General features: G+C 41.6%; 1 protein-coding gene across 3 annotated transcripts in view; it reads right to left on the reverse strand.

Moving 5' to 3' along the window:
* Nucleotides 1-21,861, reverse strand: part of LOC107195017 (sodium/calcium exchanger 1) — a 124,102-nt gene that overhangs the window by 17,924 nt on the left and 84,317 nt on the right. For all 3 annotated transcript variants that reach the window (XM_015584766.1, XM_015584765.1, XM_015584764.1), the window contains exon 5: nucleotides 20,156-20,323. In XM_015584766.1, the coding sequence (XP_015440252.1) occupies nucleotides 20,156-20,323 (168 nt within the window). The remainder of the gene's footprint in view (nucleotides 1-20,155; nucleotides 20,324-21,861) is intronic.

Here is a 21,861-nt window from a genome sequence, read left to right on the forward strand (position 1 = left end):
CCCTCCCCTCGTCCCGAAACTCGTCTCATCTTCTGGAATCATTTTTCAAACGAACGCTCGCAATTTCCGCTCGATCTAACGGAAAATCAAATTCGAATCTTACGGGAAGTCGAGTGTCTCTTGTAACGTTTTGCTAACTAACTCCGCAGTCGGTTCTCATTCTCGAGTCCTGCAAATGATATTTCACGAAAAACGTCGGATAAACGTGTTCCCCCCGTTCTCAGAAATGGATCGCATTGCGATATCATTACACAGGCGAGCCATCGTTCCTCCCCGGTTTTGATTAGCGTGCTACAAACTCCTCTGTATTTGCTAATCAGCATAAGCTCGCGGAGTTTGCGCTAAGTAAACGACAGCGAGATTAAGGATTCCTCGTTATCGTACCTCCGACACCACCTCTCTCCCACCCTCGAGAAATGTTTCGTGTTTCTCGCGTCAAACACACGGATAATTTCGTGAAATTCGACTCGTTAGCAGACACGTGAAGGTTCCATGTTATCTACCCTTTGTTTCTTTGGAAATTAACATTTTTTTAGATGAAATTACGTTGAAGAGTAACTTGTTACAGTAAATTCTCGATGAGTGTTAGAGCTTAGAATTCTGTAGCTAATAATATTTGTTTTAGTTGTATATGGCGATTTATTTAGGAAATATTTATTGTTCAGTGCCGAGGGGCCTTCGAGCACTCATCGATGATTTACTGTATACTGTCATGATATAATAACAGTCACGGAATCAGTACTGTATACAAATTATTTCCAATCAGTTTCAGAACGTTATTTTTAACAAATATTTGTACAATAATATTTTGCTATTTCTTTAATTATCCGACTTTGTCCCAGATTTTTCTATACCACGGGCGAATGGGAGAGCGACAGATCACAGGGAAAGGAATGTCAAAGGCGAAAAACGATCATTAAACGGTTCATTAGAGAGGGTACCTGTGGATTCCAGTGTTACTCTGTACAGTTCCATCGGTAATGGATCACTTTCATTCCCAGTTTGCTCATCCCACTGAATTATTTGTTCCACGACGAACACTGCCGGGAGCCCGTGGCATCGACGGTTCGCCGATCGATACACACAGATGGATTCCGCGGGGCAAATGGAATCGTTGTGTTTCTACTGCGATTTGCATTCCACGTGACGTACTCTATTTTTTTTTTTTTTGTTCTCCCTAGAGAATTAATCCATCGAGCCGACGGACGAATTGCTCATCTTGGGAAACGCGACATTTTGTACAAGTTCAACTTTTCAATCGTACGATCGACTGCCTTCGAAATCGTGGGAATCTACTTTTTTCCCTCGGGACTTTTAATAATTTTCTTGGAAATTAGTTTTTCGAAAATTTATTCCCACCGATGTATGGACAACTAAAAACGATACAAAATTTATGTAATCTTTGTTTCGATATTTTTCGTAGTTCACTAGTTAACAGGGTGATTTTTCCATTAATCCTGATATTCTCCTTGGGTCTGTATAAACCGAAATAAGGATCACATTTTGAATAGCTATTATATTTTCAAATATTCAGTTTTAGTATCCAATATACTTAAATTTTACGTCTACTATTTGTATACTTCCCATTTCTTAAAAATAAATCATTTCAAAATTTAAAATAATTTTTATCGGAGGGATACAATCATCATATTTCAACAGCTATTATGTTTTCAAATATTCATTTTTAGTATCCAACATACTTAAATTTTACGTCTACTTTTTGTATACTTCCCATTTCTTAAAAATAAATCATTTCAAAATTTAAAATAATTTTTATCGAAGGAATACAATCATCATATTTCAATAGCTATTATGTTTTCAAATATTCATTTTTAGTATCCAACATACTTTAATTTTACGTCCCCTTTTTGTGTACTTCCCATTTCTTAAGAACAAATCATTTCAAAATTTAAAATAATTTTTATCGAAGGGATACAAACATTATATTTCAATAGTTAATCTATTTTCAAATATTCATTTTTAGTATCCAACATACTTAAATTTTACGTCTACTTTTTGTATACTTCCCATTTCTTAAGAACAAATCATTTCAAAATTTAAGTGAAGCGAACGCCAAAGGAAAAAAAAATTAGCATAAACGAAATGTACAAAAATTCTAAGGTTGGTCCCCATAAACAACACGAGCAAAGTCAACAGAAATATCAGCGTGCATATCACTTCGCGAGCATGTTAGTAGAAATGAACTCCTGCGGTTAATGTTTCCAACAGTCCTAAAACACTGTTGCAGTACACCGCAGTCCGTTAAAATTAATGCAAAACGACGTACAGAGCATCCGAAAACTGTTGGAACCAGGTGAGAGCACACGGTTGTCCGGGTATTCTCGGTAAATTCCAAAATTGTCGCGACGACATGGCGGAGGCTTAACTCTTGAACTTTAATAGGAGCCCCTCCGCTCCATTCGAATAACGTGAAACCGGGCGACACAGCGTTGCACCAGCTGCAACCGGGACAGGAAATGCACAAGTTTCCTCGAGACGCCATTTAGGGGCGTCGACGTTCGATGTACAACGGGGGCTTTTTGTAAGCCTGTCGTCGATGTCAAACGACCCGATCATTAGAGAGTGGTTTATCGAGCTCGGTTGATGCCGTTCGGTTCACCCCCTTCCCCCCTGGTCCTACGAGAGCCCACGTAGGGTATTAGGATCGAGATTGAGCGACTGGTGTGTAACCGCAGGGATTAAGGACTGAGGGAATCCCGTCGCTGTAAATGCGTCCCGGTTGTATCGAAGATGTCTCGAGCTTAATCCCACGGTGATGCACGAATCTCGATCTTGCTGAACCTCCCCAGAGGAAAGCTGAAAGGATCTGTGAGAGATGAAAAATTCGACGGGAAAGTCCTTGGAAGAGACAGCTAATGCCATTAAGCTACAGTACTGGACAAATGCTGTCGGATGAACAGCTTTTGTTGTAGTGTTTCAATTAGAGATGCTATTGATTTTGTTGGGTGTGTATAGAAGTAATCTATTTTTTTAAAAATAATTTTGTGTTTGCATGGATAGGACTTTTGAACGTTTATACTACTTAACATAAATTTCGGAAGTTTCTGAAATTTATGTTAAATTAACATTCAGTTTAATATTTATTTCAGTACTTCTTTTAAATTTACCGAGTGGTATGCGGTCCTTCAATTATGCTAGTTTTTCCCTTAACAGAAGTCGAGCTTTCACGTCAGTGTACATTCTGCGTTGCTCGTGACAGTTTACTCGCCGTCTATTGGGGGGATTAGTACTAGGTGGTCCACGATAAAACGTTCGATTGCTCGCGAGAATAAATTCTTCTGGATTTTATATCGCGAAAGTCTGGTCCAGACGTCTACGTTCCACCCCTTGAAGTTCGTAAACAGGTTCGGGGGTTAACCGCCCTCGGTTCCGGAATTTCTATCCGACGTCTGATCCTTCCGGAGATCTTCTCGAGGCCCTACCCAGAAACGAACTTTACCTCGCAGGATCTCGAAACTTCGTAACGATCGCAGTTCGCTGAATCACGTGCGAATGTCCACAGTCCACCCGCCCCCCCCCCCCCCCACCCCCCCGTGAAACCTCAGGCTCGGAACAGTAGAGGTGTACGTGGTCGATGGAAGACAATTGCTTCTTCTTTCTCGGAGGAAAGGTGGTAAAAATGTTGGATATAAGACTAATGAACATTCAGGTAGATGTTGGATATAAGACTACTGAACGTCTAGATAAAGATGTTGGATATAAGACTATTGAACATCTAGGTAGATGTTGGATATAAGACTACTGAACATCTAAGTAAAGATGTTGGATTGAAGACTACTGAACATCCAGGTAAAGGTGTTGGATCAAAGACTACTCAACATCCAGGTAAAGATGTTGGATCGAAGACTACTAAACATCTAGGTAAAGATGTTGAATATAAGACTACTGAACATCTAGGCAAAGATGTGGGATGGAAGACTATTGAACATCTAAGTAGATGTTGGATCGAAGACTACTGAACATCCAGGTAAAGATGTGGGATCAAAGACTATTGAACATCTAGGTAGATGTTGGATGGAAGACTACTCAACATCCAGGTAAAGATGTTGGATGGAAGACTACTAAACATCCAGGTAAAGATGTAGAATGGAAGACTACTCAACATCCAGGTCAAGATGTTGGATGGAAGACTACTCAACATCCAGGTAAAGATGTTGGATCAAAGACGATTGAACATCTAGGTAAATGTTGGATCCAAGACTACTGAACATCCAGGTACAGATGTTGGAAGGAAGACTACTCAACATCCAGGTAAAGATGTTGGATGGAAGACTACTCAGCATCCAGGTAAAGATGTTGGATCGAAGGCTACTGAACATCTAGATAAAGATGTTGGATCGAAGACTACTAAACATCTAGGTAGATGTTGGATCCAAGACTACTGAACATCCAGGTAAAGATTTAGGAAGGAAGACTACTCAACATCCAGGTAAAGATGTTGGATCCAAGACTACTGAACATCCAGGTAAAGATGTTGGATGGAAGACTACTCAACATCCAGGTAAAGATGTTGGATGGAAGACTACTCAACGTCCAGGTAAAGATGTTGGATATAAGATTACTGAACATCTAGGCAAAGACCTATCTAAGTAGATGTTGGTCCTACATGCAGTCACATCGTATCTATACCAATCCGACCTAAAGTAACACCTGAGGTGCCATTTTCCTGACACGTCCGGAATAAATAATACCGCGTCAAGGTGTCATTAAATGCTCTTTCAAGTGTTACATACTTTCCCGTATACTTTATGATAAACGATCCCGGACGTGCTAATGGTTCGGTCGACGGTTTCGTAGCTAGAATCCATCGATCCCATTTTGTTGCCGGTAAAACACAGGAGAAATTGACGTCCACTCCACACCCCCCCCTTGGATGCTGGTATCCTCCGAGGACAAATTCGTCGGTGGCTAACTCGGTGATCAGGTCAGAGAAGCCCAGGTTCCGTCGATAAATCAAGGCCGCAGACCCATGCCCATCGACACGACCAATATTCACGGAGACCAGAGAGGATCGATAACCACAGACTGACCTGAGAACGCTGAGCTAAATGAGATCAAGCATCGCTCGTCAGCTGGATCATCGATATCATCAATCAACCCCAAGCAGGGGGTTGCGTTAGGGGATGTTCAACTTTTCCCTGGTCCGTTGGTAGACGACGCCATCGTGTTCGGGGATAAATGATGATCGTTTCGACTTAAAATTCATCGAGCCTGCGGCCCCATTGTTCTCCCGTACCAGCCCGCCGTTAATATCCATTCCGGATATAATCCGACGCTATTGTTTATTCGTGTCCCGGAATGAATGACATACGGCTGATTTAGGTGCATACATGTATATCTTTGTAGGCTGTTATGTTGAACAACGTTGATCGTTGGACCAGAAACTTCATATACGTATTGTTGTTTCGACCAGGGGTTCTCAACCTGTGGCTATATGGCCTCCAGGGATCCTATAATATTCTAATGGGGCTTCAGATGAAAATCATTTAAGGGGGAGGGGGAGGCACAAGATTAGGGGTTACAGAATAAAAGTGAGGAATAAAGAAATAAAAAAAAAAAAAGCGGGACACCCCGTATATTTCAATGGTACGCGAAAAATATAGTTCGAGAACCCCTGGTTCACTTGAAAATTTCATTTCCTCCTCTGATAGATCGTATTTTTGTTACAGATCGCCGATGTCTACGAAAGGACCACGTTTTCAGGATGTTGATCGACATCCCTTTCGATTGGTTCACGCCAATTTACCGATCGAAATCAAGGAGAATTCAGAACCGCCCGGGTTTATAGCCAGTTGACGGTCAATTTACCTAGGCCCTCTGTTGCGTGACGGCGACGACGATCTATTCGCCCCTTTGGCCTCGTCCACGAATTACACGATATTATCCGCGGTGAACTCGACCGAGCGTGACGCGATTATTGGCTCCGGTCATGGTCCCCCGACGGATCCAACCGATTCACAGAGATCCCTCGACAACCGTTATTCTCGCGTCAGCTTCTCTCGATATCGGTTTTTTCCATGGACAAGAAAGAATTTCGGTGTGTCTCGATGAATCGGTTACGACCAAGACTTCTTCCGTTAAGACCTGTCCGAAAGTTTCAACGACTCTCTCACCCGTTAGTGTCCATGTTTATGGCCGCTGTTACGAAGGAACAAGGATGTACCTTCACGAGCAAACTCGATCTTCCTTTAGGCGAATAGGCGGCGTAGAGGAAGGGCCTCCTACCACTTCGTCTCGGAGTTACTGAAATTTCTGTCAAATTAATATTCTGTTTAACATTTATTCCAATACTCTGATTAAATTTATCAAGTGTAGGACCACTTCGTCTCGGGAGTTATTGGAATTTCTGCCAAATTAACATTTGGTTCAACATTTATTTTGAATACTTGAATTAAACTTATCAAGTGTAGGAGGCCCTTCCCCTACGCCACGCTTTCCCCTAGTGGAAGCCAAGTTTGCTTGTATGTAGGTCTATCCTCTTGAGCAAACTTAGTTTCTGCTAGGGGAAAAAGCAATGTAAGGGGAGAGTTTCCTACCACTTGGTTTCGAAACTTTCTGAAATTTCTGTCAAATTAATATTCAGTTTAACATTTATTTCAATACTTGAATTAAATTTACCAAGTGTAGGAGGTCCTTCCCCTACTCCACGTTTTCCCCTAGGGAAGGACCACTTCGTCTCAGGAGTTATTGGAATTTCTGCCAAATTAACATTCAATTTAACATTTATTTCAACATTAGAAATAAATTTACCAAGTGTAGGAGGCTCTTACCCCTACATTTCTTTTTCTCCTAGAGGAAGTCGAGTTTGCTCGTAGGTGTACAAGGTTCGATCGAGCCGCGAGTAGCAGCCTCTGCTCGTTTCGTTTCGTCGATACGTGACCCGATCGCGTCGTATAAATTATAGTCACACGTGACGGCCATCCTAACTCGTCCGTTATATACGGTTCCGCTGATACCGCGTATCCTGTTTTGTCCCCTGATCTCCTGTATTGATCATTTCGGTTATTTCAGCTGATCCTCGCGAAGTCTCCGTTCAGTAATCTCGTCATATGTTCTTCGAACATATTAACCCATTCCCTGCATCTTGGTATCTTGTACAAATAATTTCTTTTTCAAAATACCGATAGTCATTCGAAGACTATATAAATAGGCCAGAATCTTTAAGTAACACAGTTCCTATTAAAAATCGTACCATCGGTAGATAATTTCTGACAAATATTCTGTAATAATTTAATCTCCTACAATTCGATCATCCATCCAGTCTTCTTGTGATTCGGAGATAGAGCTTATCCTGTCCTGACGGATTTCCGGGTGTTCGCAGAATCTCACGCGGATTTTCCTCCAGTGTTCTCTTTCTCTGTTTCTCTTGTGGCTAAATTATTTCGTGGATTTTCGTTGCGGTCCTGTCTAGGCCGACGAAACGGCAAACACTGGTCTCCCCCCTCCTCGGAAGTGTGCAAACACGCGGCGGACGATGTTCGCCGGTAAATAGCCTCGTTACGTTTAATGAGATTGATTTTCAGCCGGCTCACGGGAGGAGAAACTGCCGCTTCTCTCTGGCCCGTCGGCGATTTTGCCGCATCACGGACCGTTTGGAAAACTGAAAACGGGAGCGTGGAATAGGCGCTTATACCGTATAATGTACGACCGAAAGGACGGTAGAAACAGGCAGGTGACTACTTATTACTATAAATTTATAATAAGTCGAAAATGTGGAAACAAAAGTTTTTGGCTTGAGCATCGTTTTCGAAATAATAGAAATAACTGGCAATTGTTAACTCTTTGAGGCACACGATTTTAAAGAAAATAAAAACCCTAGTTGCACAGAAGTTTTTTTTTTAATATAAAACAAAATTGTGTAATAATAAAATATTAAACTGTATGATTATGAGTAACCTCAACTTTTCGAGATGGGTTAAAATATGTCCCACCGTGCATAAAAAGCTAAGCAAAAGGTGGGACAGTTTTTAACCCACCTAAAGAGTTAATAATTACGGGAAATTAACAAGAAAGAACTGTACTTGGTTATATTTCGGTATCTGGAATTGAAGGTATTACAAGTCAGATTATAACGTTTCCTCTTTTAAGCTTTTTTTGAATGCTCCTTTCATTTTTCTCTTCTTACGATATTTTCACGCTATTTTGACAATCAGACTACACCTATTGGTTATGACCACTACGAAATTCACATAAATTCATTTCTTGAAACAGCCAATACTAACACGTGCAGTTAAATACTGCTTTGACGACGTGTCTGACCTATTACGTTCCGTTTCTACTTACTGCCACCAGGAATACACACGTTTCACATGAATTCTCAATATTGGATTTTTCTCGAAAACTAAACATCCAGTGAAAAAAATTCTAGTCTACACTTTTGATTTATTTTTGCGCAAGAAATCACCTCCAGCTCGGCTGCACCCTATATAACCACAAGTAGCGTGTGGGGTTACCACGATCGGATCTGAATCGAAAGCGTGGAAAATTCGAATTGTCGAGTTAGCTCGATAAACAAACGGGTTTCACGGGTCATCGTGTAACTTTCATGAAAGTTTAATACGTTTTCTTGCCCGTGCGTCGTTACCAGCGTCGCGCCAGTGCATTAACTTCGATCCCCTCCCAGATGAGATTGAATTTGCATGTTCCACGAAGTCTCCGAAGGAGACCGGAACTCTCCCCCTTTCTATCTGTCTCTCTCTGTACCGGCCCATAAATCTCCCGTTTCGCATGAAAATTACTCGAAAAAGAGTCACCGAGCCACGCGTCGTAATAAATCTCGGGGAAAATTTCGGCGAGAGGCACACAGGAGACGCGTTCATCAGCTTCGTGGCTGGAAAAAAAAAAAAAAAATACGCTGTATCTTGATGCGTCGCGCGTAATATTTCACGAGACGGAATTGGAGGCTGTGAGGATAGAGGAGAGGATATACTTCACGCCTTCGAGCATTTAAATAATAATTCAAGATGGAAGTATGGATCATGGAACCCATTTAGCTAGCTCGTGAATTCAAGTCTTAAGTGCATGCGTAATTAATTTGATCACTATATTCTAATAAAAGAAATAAGTTTTACAATTTTTACACAAATTTCAATTTATATAGCAGAAGGTACATTATTTTTTCACATGAGGAGTATACTGGTCAAACTCCGTTTATCCTTGACAATTCAGTATTTCCGATCCCAGTATTATTGGGTTGTTTAAAGATAAAGGGTTCAGAATTAAAACGCATAATTTTTCATTATACGGCCCTGAACTATACTTCAATATCTCTCTTTAGTTACTTCGAGTATACGTAATCTTTCGACTCCAATCTCGCTATATCGGTTCCAGATTCTATAACTGTCGATCCCTCGATAACTGCGCAACCACAGTAGAACAAGACAACTTTAGTCAGACGCATAAAACCGAGCAGAAAAATTAAACGATCGTATTAATCTTCCCAAGGAGACTAAATCTAGTTAGTAGAACCGTTGCTCGCTAGCCATCGAGAGGACCATATATTGCCGCGATTTCTGACTTTATCCGCTGCTAGTGGGGAAAACCGTTGACTCCGCGTCACGCTCGCCCCGTGGTATTCACCGCGGCGACGTTGATTTATAGGCGAATGGCGGCGGCGATGCAGGCTAAAGAACGGGGAATAAACAAAGTAAAGCTCCCAGGCAGCTTGATACAGTACTTTCAAGGGGCTTTTGCCAGTTCAGCAGCCTTCTTCTTCGGCTGTGTGTTCGATTGTGCCCGGCAAAAATAAAGCGTATTCTCTCCCTCTCTTTTCTCTCCTTTCTACGTTGCGCGTTCCCTTCGGCTCTTTTCGCCCGGCTTCCTTTTTCCGTTTCCCTGCGCCAGCACCTTGGCCCGTCAGGACGCTCGGGAAACAATGTATTATTCACCTTTCGCGCGCACACCAACCCCTCGTTCTCCCGTGGCGTTACTTCTTTTTTTCCTCGAGGCTGCACGCTCGATCGATTTAACGCGATAATAAACCTTGCGCCCGTAATTCGTTGTACAGTAGTACCCTCTTAATAGACACATTTTTCCCCTCGTTTCATTTACGCGAAATTATCTCCATCAATTCATGTTCTCCAAGTGTCATTCTGTCTGTTCTGTTTTTTTCGAGCCCGCGACAATTACGCGGGGACTACTGTACTTTCGTTTTTAACGTCGACGAGAATCATCTTAGTCCCCATATTCACGCTTGTTGGTAGTAGAGCACTTATCGAATGCGAAGTTAACTTAAGAAGGAATTTTTAAATTATTTATATTCCAGTGCGAATACAGTAAATCATCCAGGAGTGTTCGAAGGATCTCCGTGGAGCCTAATAACTTTTATAGAATACTGTTTCCATCAGTATGCATATCAGAAATTTCGCGTTACGTCCAGACAGCTATCTCAAGGTCCGCTGGGAGAGAAAATAGGTATCGGTTATGCAAATATCCGACTTTCCTGGCTCGCTGTAGCTTCGAAACTTCACTGTCCACCGAACAGAATTTCAACCGAATTCCCGTTTGAGTATCGTGACCAGCAAGGCACAAAGAAACGTCGTTTTTCTCTTACGTGGCCTAAAGCTGCGTCTACACTATACAGCGAAACAATGTTATATTACAAATTGTTACATAACGTTGTTACACAACGTGCGTTTATAACTTCTCACAAGATAATACAGACAAGTCTGTAACATTTCGCATCTAATTATTAATAAGCTACTCTAAATATTAACCCCGTGCCTTACGATTTTTTTGACGACTGTACGCTCAGAAGATACTTTACCGTTAATAATTTCCCAGATACGAAAGGAATTTTATTCTTAGGGCAAGCGTAACGTTTACTCTAAATCTTAAATATGGTGGCGCAGAGACGAATCGGACAAGCCACGAAAAGCTCGAGGGATCGCGGAATCGGTGGTACGGATATTTTTCTACAATTAAGGAGCGTAATTCTCTGGCTAGAAGGGAGGAAGAGACTTCTGTTAAAAATCTGCAACATGGTAAATGTCGATCGATAGCCGGGGCATTGCGCCTGGGATTGCGGCCCGCGAGGAAATTACCTGCGGAAATTTCATTTCGCCCCCGGTTAGGCTCTCTAATACCGGTCGAGAGGTATTGCCCCGTGTATATACACTGGGTGGATCGTAATGGGAAGATATGGTGGACGTACTCTATGGATTATTACTACTTATCGTTCGCCGGGACGCTGCGAATTTCCGGGGAACGAATGGACGAGAGCCTACCCCTTCGATCGTTCTCACATGCGCCCTGAGGGATGTTTTCCGATCGAATCAGTGTGTTTTCCTAATAGCTGTTCTAATCCTGTCGATGTCGTTTAGTTTTAAATCAACCCTTTCGTTAGGATGAAGGAACTAATAATCGTCGTCGAGGTCGAGAAACGATTATTAGTGTCTCGATCGCTTGCTTCGAACGGTTTCGAATTGACATTAAATTTGCAATATTTTGCGTGATATTCATGCATTTTATCAACGATTGTCGAATGTAGGTTCCTTCTGTGGTTTATAATCAAACTGTGAGACACCCTTCAAGATCAAAATATTACGTAAACTTATATGACTGGCGCAGTCGAAAGTTTCGATTGTCGTCTTTTCCGACGTCTTAAAGAACAATCATCAGAGCAATTTCTAGATCTTCTATAATTATTGTGAACACTATATCCCTTTAAAAGAATATTATTTTCAATACTTGATGATGAAAAGCATCGTTATTTTATGGAAAACTGTTGTTTCGATACCAGCTCGGAAACTTTTGGGGTAAACCGTGTACATGCTCCTCTCGATTATTGTCTGGCTTGTTCTACACGATTATTGTCCAGCGTTATCCCCACCACGGAGGACGTGGAACCTGTCAAACGCATATTTTGTTGCCGAGGCGCGAGGTTCGAGCAAAAAACGAATTTACGAGGGTCTGAAGCATTTCTCCTTACCCGATTATTGTCCCGGCGCGGACTCGACTTCAGGACAATAATCGAGAAGAGTCTGTATGTTCTCTTTTAACCCGTCCACTGTCTTTGTGCACTGTACAGGACATCAATTTCATCAATGGGTTACTAATACGTAAATATCTCGATGACTATTACGTTTAGGACGTATAAAGATCAACACATTTTTACTCCGAATTGAATATTCTGAATGTTAAACTCTTTTTTTTTCTGTCACCGTGGGATGCGAATCCTTCGAGAAAGGAGTTGTAACACTCGAGGCCAGGAATATACATCGTGCAAACCCGCGTAAAGATTATTGCTGGTGCACGGAGCCAGGGTTTGTGTCGTCTGGCCCCGGGGGTGAATTTAATCAGGAACGGCGGGGTTATCTGGCCGGCCTTCCTTCCTTCCCCCGGTTTCCAGACCAAGGTTTATGATCCGCTGGTTTATCACGAGTCGGCCCGGAATTGCTAATGAAGTCCGGCACGAGGGCCGAATAACGAGCAGTTTAGTTGTTTCGCAATTTACTACTTGAGAAAGTGGAAATTCGCAGTCGCGTCATCGAGGGACCTCGTACAGTCTCATCGAATTGGGCTTATCGAGGGGTCTATAAACAGAGTGGGCCAAGAAAGGTGGCACAACCGGTCGTGAGGTTATTCTACATGTAGAAATAAGTCGAAAATGTAGAATAATTTTTTTTCTATAATGCTTTGTCCTCGAGATAAGCCAATTTTTAGGCGCATTTAACTAGATAAGTAGAAACAGAATTAATGGTCAGACGCTCCAGCCGAGTCCTATTCCCTTCGTACTCAGCCTTCCAGATTCGATAATCCCAAATACAAAGCATTATTAAAAAAATATATTATTCTACATTTTCGCCTTATTTTTCCACGTAGAATAATCTTCTGTCTGGTTGCGCTGTACAACGTCCCACGTTTCGTAGAAATGCTGATTCCATTCCCAACGAAGCACTTCCAAAAAGAGACTTGTAAGGTATTTTCTGGAATTCACCGAATCATTTGAATAAAGTCAAGTGTTTCATGTATAATTCGTTTCATGGTACTGCAAGGTCTGGAGAATTTCCGAACCTTCGATTGTAATATGAATGAACAACCGACTATCTATTCTCCGATTATCTGCGTCGATGAACGAATCTGTCAATTCAAAGATACGTGCAAAAGTGTGTTGAAAATTTTCTTTCTGCTGCCCTTTTCTGCTGTCAGGATTGCACCATTTTAAATAATGTTCGAAATGGCATTTCGCGCGTCTCGTAACTGTTCGTTCGCCTCAATTAATATCCGTTTATAAAACGTTACATGCATATTACAAGGCAAGCTGCTGGTCGCACGTGTGCCACCCTCTTACGCGACTCGCCGTTTCGCGATTCCCCGGGGCGTCGTCCCTCCTAGTTTACCGAGCCAGCTTTTCTCCGTACACATCCCCAAGATCGCGCGCGTCTTTTTTCCCCTGCCAGTTTTCCCTCCAGACTCGATGTGGCCGTTTCCTGGCTGCCAGAACTTCGACAGTTATTAAGCGGTTCGCCCCGTCGTTGCATATTTCACGCGGGAATATCGATGCGCTGGATAGAGAATTTTGAATGTTTAATAAGTCGACGTTCGGCTGTTAAAACTTGCGGGTTTCCACCGAGTTATTTTTATATTCTCGCGTTTCTCGATTATGATTACAGTCTACTTTCGTATTCCCAGGTTTCTTGGTTATAATTACGCACGTTATACACGATATACGAGGTTATTTGCATCGCGAATTATTCCCTCGCGATGTTTCGTTCGTGGCGGAGCCAAATAGATCTGTAATTTGTTTTTAGTTCTGGTGTGGAAATTAGAGTTTCATCGCGACTCCGCATCTGCCCCAGTATACGTACACTCTATCTGGTACCGAAACTTTTCTACGAACGAAATTTTGGAACGCTCCACAGTGCGGCGAGTATACAGGGTGAACCACGAATCGTGATCAGTAGAGATTATCCTGTTATTAACAGTCCGATCGAAAATGTTTTTATCAGATATAGCATGGTTTCAAGAGAGCTTTAATGTGATTATAGCAAATTTTTTGTCAACTCTTTTTTTTTTTTTTTTCAAAGTCACCTTCAATTTTTTGCAAATACACCTATAATTTTTGTACGCCTATCTGTTAGAGGATTTCAAGACGAATTCGGTAAGTATCATAACATAACATGTGTTACTTTTTCTTTTTTATTGAATTTTTGAACGAATATTGAAGGTGACCTTGAAAAATCATGAATAAAAAGGATTGACAAAAAATTTGCTATTATCGCGTTAAAGCTCTCTTAAAACCATGCTATACTTGATAAAAACATTTTTTATCGGACTGCTAATAACAGAGTAATCTCTACTGATTACGATTCGTGGTTCACCCTGTATACACGGAGTGGCCGAATAATATTTACAAGCTGGTACGAGGTGATTTCTTATGAAAAAATGAGACCAAAATATGGAATAAAATTTTTTCAATTGCAGGGTCAGTCAATTAAGCTCAGAAGGTAGACTTGCGCTCTGATTGGTCGGTGTTTTTCGTTAATATTTCATTAACAAAGCCTCGGAGAACGTTTTTGCTAAGGAAAAATTTATTTCAAATTACCCCAGGAATCACCCATTTTAAAGACTTACTCTTATTTTGGGACACCCTGTATATGTCAACGACTCCGTGGCTTTCCGTGCAGTTTGTAATTCCCAATGCCTGTGACACTGTTTTTTTTTTTCTCTCAGCTTCCACCCCATTGAATATCCTATCCCGAGCCAACTTTTCATCCCTTGTGTCCCAGGTTTTGGAAAAAGTTTCTTTTTAGACGAGGAGAACGGTGTCGCGAGTGGGACGACGCCTCGAGTGCCATTTATCGATCGAATCGTCGAGGATCTTAAAGTCAGATAAGAGTAACACAGCTGCGAGATAACGAACTCGCCGGTTTTGGGGCTGGGGAAAATTCTCGAGCCCTCCATCTTCTTGGAGAATCGTTGGATATATTGGCTGCGTCCTAGAAAATCGTCCTGGGTACGGAAGTTAGGGATCGTTCGCGAAATTTCGCGATTATCGACGCAGGAATATTTTGTCCTTCCTCCGTATGCGTTTTCCTTTTGACTAGGAAGTATCCTTTCTCGATGGAAAGGACAGTAAAGCTTTTCTTCCTTTTGTGTATGGTAATAACAGTGGAGTGCAAGCACCAGGAGGATGAATATTTTCAGTGTGTACATTATCGTTCAAAAGTTTCGAAGCAGTTTTTATGTTAAAGTATTATTTAGTTAAACAAATTTTCCTTTATTGAAAGTAACCACCTGTATAAAATAGTCTATTTCATATTTGATTGAAATTCGTTTTTCAAATCAGATTTCTAAAAAATTTGTTTATTTTGTCATATTCTGCTTTTCTGCGTGTATCCCATACAAGTCTGAGAGTATTTGAAAATTGAATGTAAAAATTTAAAAAGAGAATACTTTAAGAAATTAATGTAGCTTGACTTTTTAAGATTGTACCCAACTGCTTCCAAACTTTTGGACAGTACTGTACTGAGTATGGTAGAGTCATGGAGATATTCCATTCGTCCTTTTCAAAGGATACAGAACCAGGAAGTCTTCTATGTCTCATCCACGAGAAGAATTAATAGACTGATACGTCACTGGTATGAGAAAGGGGCGAGGCTTTGATTGAGACAATAAATCAAGGGAGAATGAAGACACCCGACAAGGTCGCCCGATATTGTGCCCCCTCCACGCGAGCGATGACTCGTGGGAAAAAATGATACAGCGTACCGTGTCTCGTGATTAACGTGATAGATCACGTTGCGGCTATCAATCACCGTGGCGATAGAGGTACACGGGAGAAGTAACTATGGGAAGAGAGGGAACGTTAACCGATGAAGAAATAATACTTGCCTCTGCTAAATAATATTACCTGTTCATCCACGTCATCCGAAAAGGGGAAGACAAATTTCAGTGAAAAATCGATTAAAACTGTTCTTGTCCTTTATCTTGTCCAAGGTACTTATAAAGTAGTCTCGAGGATCAAGTGTACCGTGAAGTAGATACTGGGCGTTTCTGAAAAATTATGCGAGGGGCTTTATCACCGGCGTAAGTAGCTTCTAACTAGCGTCGAGTGAACACCGTCGTGCAACGGAGGATCCATACGAGGCCCCAGAGCTCGACGATATTATCCAACCGGGCGGGATCTGAACTCCTTAGGGATTTGTAACTCTACCTTCTACAGCCACCAATTGATTTAGAGTCTTTGTTTCACGAGCTTTGATGTCTGTATTCGAATTAAGCTGGGGCCACTCGAATCGTGTTCGGAGAAGTAAGCACAGAACATTATGGGTTTCTTTGTGAAATCAATTAATCCTGTAACGCTTGAATTATCATTTTGAGGAAAGAAAAGCTTTTTCGTCTTTATTTTCATATTTGTGAATATATAAATTCTAAAACATATCTGGAAGGGTCAGGTTTACTTTTTTTTTTATGTTAAAAAAGCGTCACGCTCGACGTTATAGGATTAATAAGTATTAAATATTTAATCCTTGTTCTGTTATTTTATTCTGCACGTCCTATTGAAACTGGAAATTCTGATCCCTGTGTTATGAATTAAAACAATGAAAGTTCAATTGACTGAGTTGAATATGGAGACAATGTGCGTGTTTGGATAGAAATACAAATCGGTGGCACGTGACATGACCCTAAAAATTTTCCAACATATTCCTAACAGATCGAAGATGATATTCCTAAATTAATCGAAAAGGATATTCCTAACAGATCGAAGATGAAATCCCTAAATAAATCGAAGATATTCCTAAAATATGGACCCAGTGTTTCGCCACGAATAAGATACCATAGGGTCAAACCGGACCAACCGGAAGTGACGGGGTACCGGATGGTAAATTGGACCGGAAGTTCGGCAAAGTTCGCGTGGGTCCGTGAACGCACGGAAATTATTACCTCGAGGGCGTGTCAGGAACACACTTCACTCCCGCTCCGAGCTTTTATCGAGTGGCTGTCTGACCCGCGCCGCGATCGAGCCTCGATCGAAACTCACCCATACACCAACCCACTTCCCTCTCCCCTCGACCCTGCATAATCCGCGCCACAGGAAAAACCACTTTACCCGGCCCACTAGAATTCGACTGGAGGATTCTTCGATCTCGACTCGATTGTACACCGTTGAAATTTTATCGTTACCTGTCGTATTCCTTGGGGAATATCGGGAAACAAAGTTGACCTTTATATGACCTTTACGCGTTTACTCACGAAAAAACTAATAACATCAGAATATGCTCCACTCGATACCATTCAAACCGCCCGCTGAAACATTTTTGTCAAAATCGTGTGGGACACCCTGTGTATCGCTTTTGGGAAACAAAGTGAAAAATTTATTTGTTCCAAAATGTTTGCACGTGACCGGATGTGGCAATTCGAAAAGCCTTCGGAATCGTTTTGTCACGTCACGAGAAAGGAGACAAAGCTTACCTGATAAATTCATTAAAAACCACCGATGAAAAATTGTTCTCTACAGGGGAAACCCCGCGTTCAATCCTGTTTTTGTTTTCCCCGTTTCGACAGATAGAATCGTGTTTCCGTATTAATTACTCACAGTCCTCTCGATTCGTGGCGCGCGCATTTTCGCCGTGCATGCAGCGAAATACCATTTCATCGGGAACGACTAGGGGAATATTTTATCGGTTCGAGGAACGTGAGAAAGAGAGAGAAGAGATTCATTGTACGGTTATCAAGCGGTGTTCTTTCCTCGATCGTAAACAGGAACGCGAGCGGATAATTAGCCTCATTTTTCCGTCTGTCCCGTTGCTCTTGTGAATGTCACTCTCGCGAGAATTCGATTAATTTTCCTTCCACGGGACGTTTAACAGGTTCCACGAATCGGCTGGTCGCGTGCCAACGAAAAATCACGATAAAATTTATTAATTATTTTACTACAATAAATTTTGAACAATCGAAAATGCTATGAATGCATAAAATCAATCTAGAAATCAGTTACAACGTTATCAGGTCAAAACTACATGATGCCATTTAAAAAAAACATCGATGACCTTTGAATAACCTTGAAAATAACATAGAACAAAAAGTCTGTTTGTACCATTACCTGTATCCTCTTGAACAATACAACTTTTGTCTTGGACATTGTCTCCTATCTTCGATCCCAACACAAATACAGTAAATCATCGATGAGTGTACGAAGGCTCCTCGGCAATAATTCTGACTGTTCAGAAGTCATCCCCACCATTGGGTTGGTCTCTTCTAGTCCCTCGAGGATCACATCTGAACACCCAGTGTCGAGGAGCCGTCGAACACTCATCGATGATTTACTGTACAATTTTTGTCACCGACATAAGTAGTCTCCTATATCGATCCCAGCAGAGATATTCAGGTGTTCTGTTTCACGCGACTAACCCCGCAAGTATACACAGAAAGAGTGCATAACTCAGTTCCCTCGGAAGTCATCCTCAAAGGACGTCCAATCAGTCTACCAGAATTCGTTCCTCGAAATAACTCCAAATCTTCAAGGCAATGAGTTTCGATTCGGGAACGAATTGACGACCGGCGCTCCTAGTCCGACGGATAAACAACCATTTTGTCCGAGCAAACTCAATCCTTCTATACATCACAATCCCATAAACATCCTAAGAAATCCTACGCCGAAACATCCTCATCCCTTCCTCTGACCGAGCATATCTGTTCATACAGTTACAAAAAGAAAAAAACGGCGTGAAATTATGCACTTTCGCCAGAACGAGGAAAATGTGGACTTTGTAAATGTAGCTGAAATTCGCTGAGAATCGAGAATTAAGGGCGGAGGAGTGAACGCCCGGTGGGTTCTTCCGGTACGCTAGGGAATTTAAAGGACAAACAGGGAAGTCTCGATTTCCATTTTATCCCCGTAGGAGAGAAAGAAAGACAGCCTTCCTCTTGCGATAAAAGTCCTTTTTTTTCCCCCCTCAGGGCGTTTGAACATTCTCGGTTCTCTACACGTCCCCGTTAGGTAACTGGCGCTACCTGTCCGCAGTAAAACCCGCGGGAGGGTCTTTTCCGCGCGAGGAATGCCTGTTCTCGCGGTGCTTACCCACCAGTAATCCGTCCGCCAACTACGGGAACACCGTGGGCAAGATTCTCCCTGCCATCGAGACAATGAAAGATCGCGAGAACCTGTTCCTCAGAACGGTTATTTCGGCGAACGAGTTCTTTCACGAGCGACGGTATTTCATTCTGGGAAATGTAACACGAGGGACGGGACGGAAGTACGGTTAATAGTCCGCGAGCCCTTAAACTTCGTTGCTGAGTCGAGGGTGAAGGATGTATCGCGGGAAATTGGAAAAAGGTGGTACAGAGTTCTTTAAACCATGCGGAACATAGAATTATATTTATATTTTAGTAAGTATACAACCTCTATTAACAAAGTAAAGTGCTGCGTGGAGTAAGTGATACTTGTTCTCGATAATTGCCCGTTTACTAGTCTCTATGGCTACAATACGGGTAATTATCGCGAGTCCACTATACTACGGACGGAGTAAGGAAGTAAGAAAGATGGGGAAAAGTTAATATTTGTGTTAACACGTTGACTGCCACAGTGAAAAAGGTCGTTTGTATCCAGACACACTTTATTTCGTTTTTTAAGTCATAAATAATCGAAAATGTATGCGTTTAGTCAATAGAGGCAGGTTGTCTTGTTTAAATTATACTATGATATTAATTTTACAAAAAAGTATTGTAATGGTATTTAAATAATTCCAGCCTCTTTGCAATGTTTCAAATATGAGTTATCTCGTACTTGGCAGTCAACGTGTTAAACATCAGCTTTTAGACCGAAACGGTTCTCAAGGTATTAAACGTCAGAATTTTTAATCGAATCGAACGGATTAGAGTCAATCAGATCAATAATGGTCCTGTCTATCGAGAACAGTATTACAACGTCAGGATTAAGAGATCTTTCCGCGATACGTCTATCTATTTTCCGCGGGTTTATATAGGAGGTTCCCTTCGAAAAGTCCATACGAATGGACTGGTGGATCGGTCACGACGATGGCAAAATATTTCACGGGTGCTCTCGCCTCGATAAATGGAGGCAATCCTGCGATCGTTGACAAACATAACTCTGCACGTTCCAGATGCACACACAGAAAGAGTCTATTTTCTGTTCAGGATGGGTGGATGGAGGTCGAATATCGCGACTTACCCGTTGGGGGAACAAAGGCGAACAACACCTTCCAGAACATCGTGACGGAGTGCATGAGATAGTCCATGGTGGATGGGGCCGATGGCTGACCGGCGCCTTCCCCGTCGTCGTCGTCGCCGCCGCTCACGGTCAACGCCTCCGTGAACTGTTCCTTCCAGGAGCTGGTGCCTGAAACATCGACGTTACGTTTATACACTTCCGTCGATGTAATACACGGAGATACATCGTATCCCGGGATTCCCTGGTAAAATTGAACCTTGAGCCAGTCATCCTGGGATTTTACGCCGTGTCTAACCTCGTCGAAACAATTTCGAGATAGTTGTGTAAGGGATTGTTGGTATGGTATTCAGGATGACTTATAATGGATTCACGGTGTGGTAATATTTAGATTGAATATTTAATAAAGAATAAGTGGTACAAATGCTGTGTCGCCTTCGACGGTCGGACGAAGACTCTGTCTTCCGTTGAGGACTACTTCCTTATACATATACATAGAAAATGTCACGTGACAACCAAAATCGACGTTCAATAATTTCAATGTAATCACTAGATATTACTTCAGCATCACTAGTTGTTACATTAGTATTACTAGTTGATGAAAACAGGTGGCTCAAACTTGCGATGAAAAAATGGGCGCTCAAACTAGCGACGATTTTTCTCATCGCTAGTTTGAGCGCCCACTTTTTTCATCACTAATTTGAGCACCAACTTTTTTCATCGCTAGTTTGAGCACCCACTTGTTTAATCACTAGTTTGAGCACCAACTTCTTTCATCGCTAGTTTGAGCACCCATTTGTTTAATCATTAGTTTGAGCAACAAGTTCTTTCATCACTAGTTTGAGCACCAAGTTCTTTCATCGCTAGTTTGAGCACCAACTTCTTTCATCGCTAGTTTGAGCACCAAGTTCTTTTATCACTAGTTTGAGCAACAAGTTCTTTTATCACTAGTTTGAGCAACAAGTTCTTTTATCACTAGTTCGAGCACCCATTTGTTTAATCATTAGTTTGAGCACAAAGTTCTTTTATCAATAGTTTGAGCAACAAGTTCTTTCATCACTAGTTTGAGCACCAAGTTCTTTCATCGCTAGTTTGAGCACCAACTTCTTTCATCGCTAGTTTGAGCACCAAGTTCTTTCGTCGCTAGTTGGCGCAACAAGTTCTTTCATCACTAGTTTGAGCAACAAGTTCTTTTATCACTAGTTTGAGCAACAAGTTCTTTTATCACTAGTTTGAGCACCCATTTGTTTAATCATTAGTTTGAGCACAAAGTTCTTTTATCAATAGTTCGAGCACCCACTTGTTTCATCGCTAGTTTGAGCACCAAGTTCTTTCATCACTAGTTTGAGCAACAAGTTCTTTCATCACTAGTTTGAGCACCAAGTTCTTTCGTCGCTAGTTGGAGCAACAAGTTCTTTCATCACTAGTTTGAGCAACAAGTTCTTTCATCACTAGTTTGAGCAACAAGTTCTTTTATCACTAGTTTGAGCACCAAGTTCTTTCATCACTAGTTTGAGCACCAACTTCTTTCATCGCTAGTTTGAGCACCCACTTGTTTCATCACTAGTTTGAGCACCAACTTCTTCATCACTAGTTTGAGCATCTTTTTTTCATCAACGAGTGATACTAAGGCAACAACTGGTGATGTTAAAGTAATAACTAGTGATACGAAAGTAATACTGGTATTATTAGAAATAGTATTTTACAAA

This window comes from Dufourea novaeangliae, unplaced genomic scaffold, assembly GCF_001272555.1.
Source record: "Dufourea novaeangliae isolate 0120121106 unplaced genomic scaffold, ASM127255v1 scaffold8, whole genome shotgun sequence".
NCBI lineage: Eukaryota > Metazoa > Arthropoda > Insecta > Hymenoptera > Halictidae > Dufourea > Dufourea novaeangliae.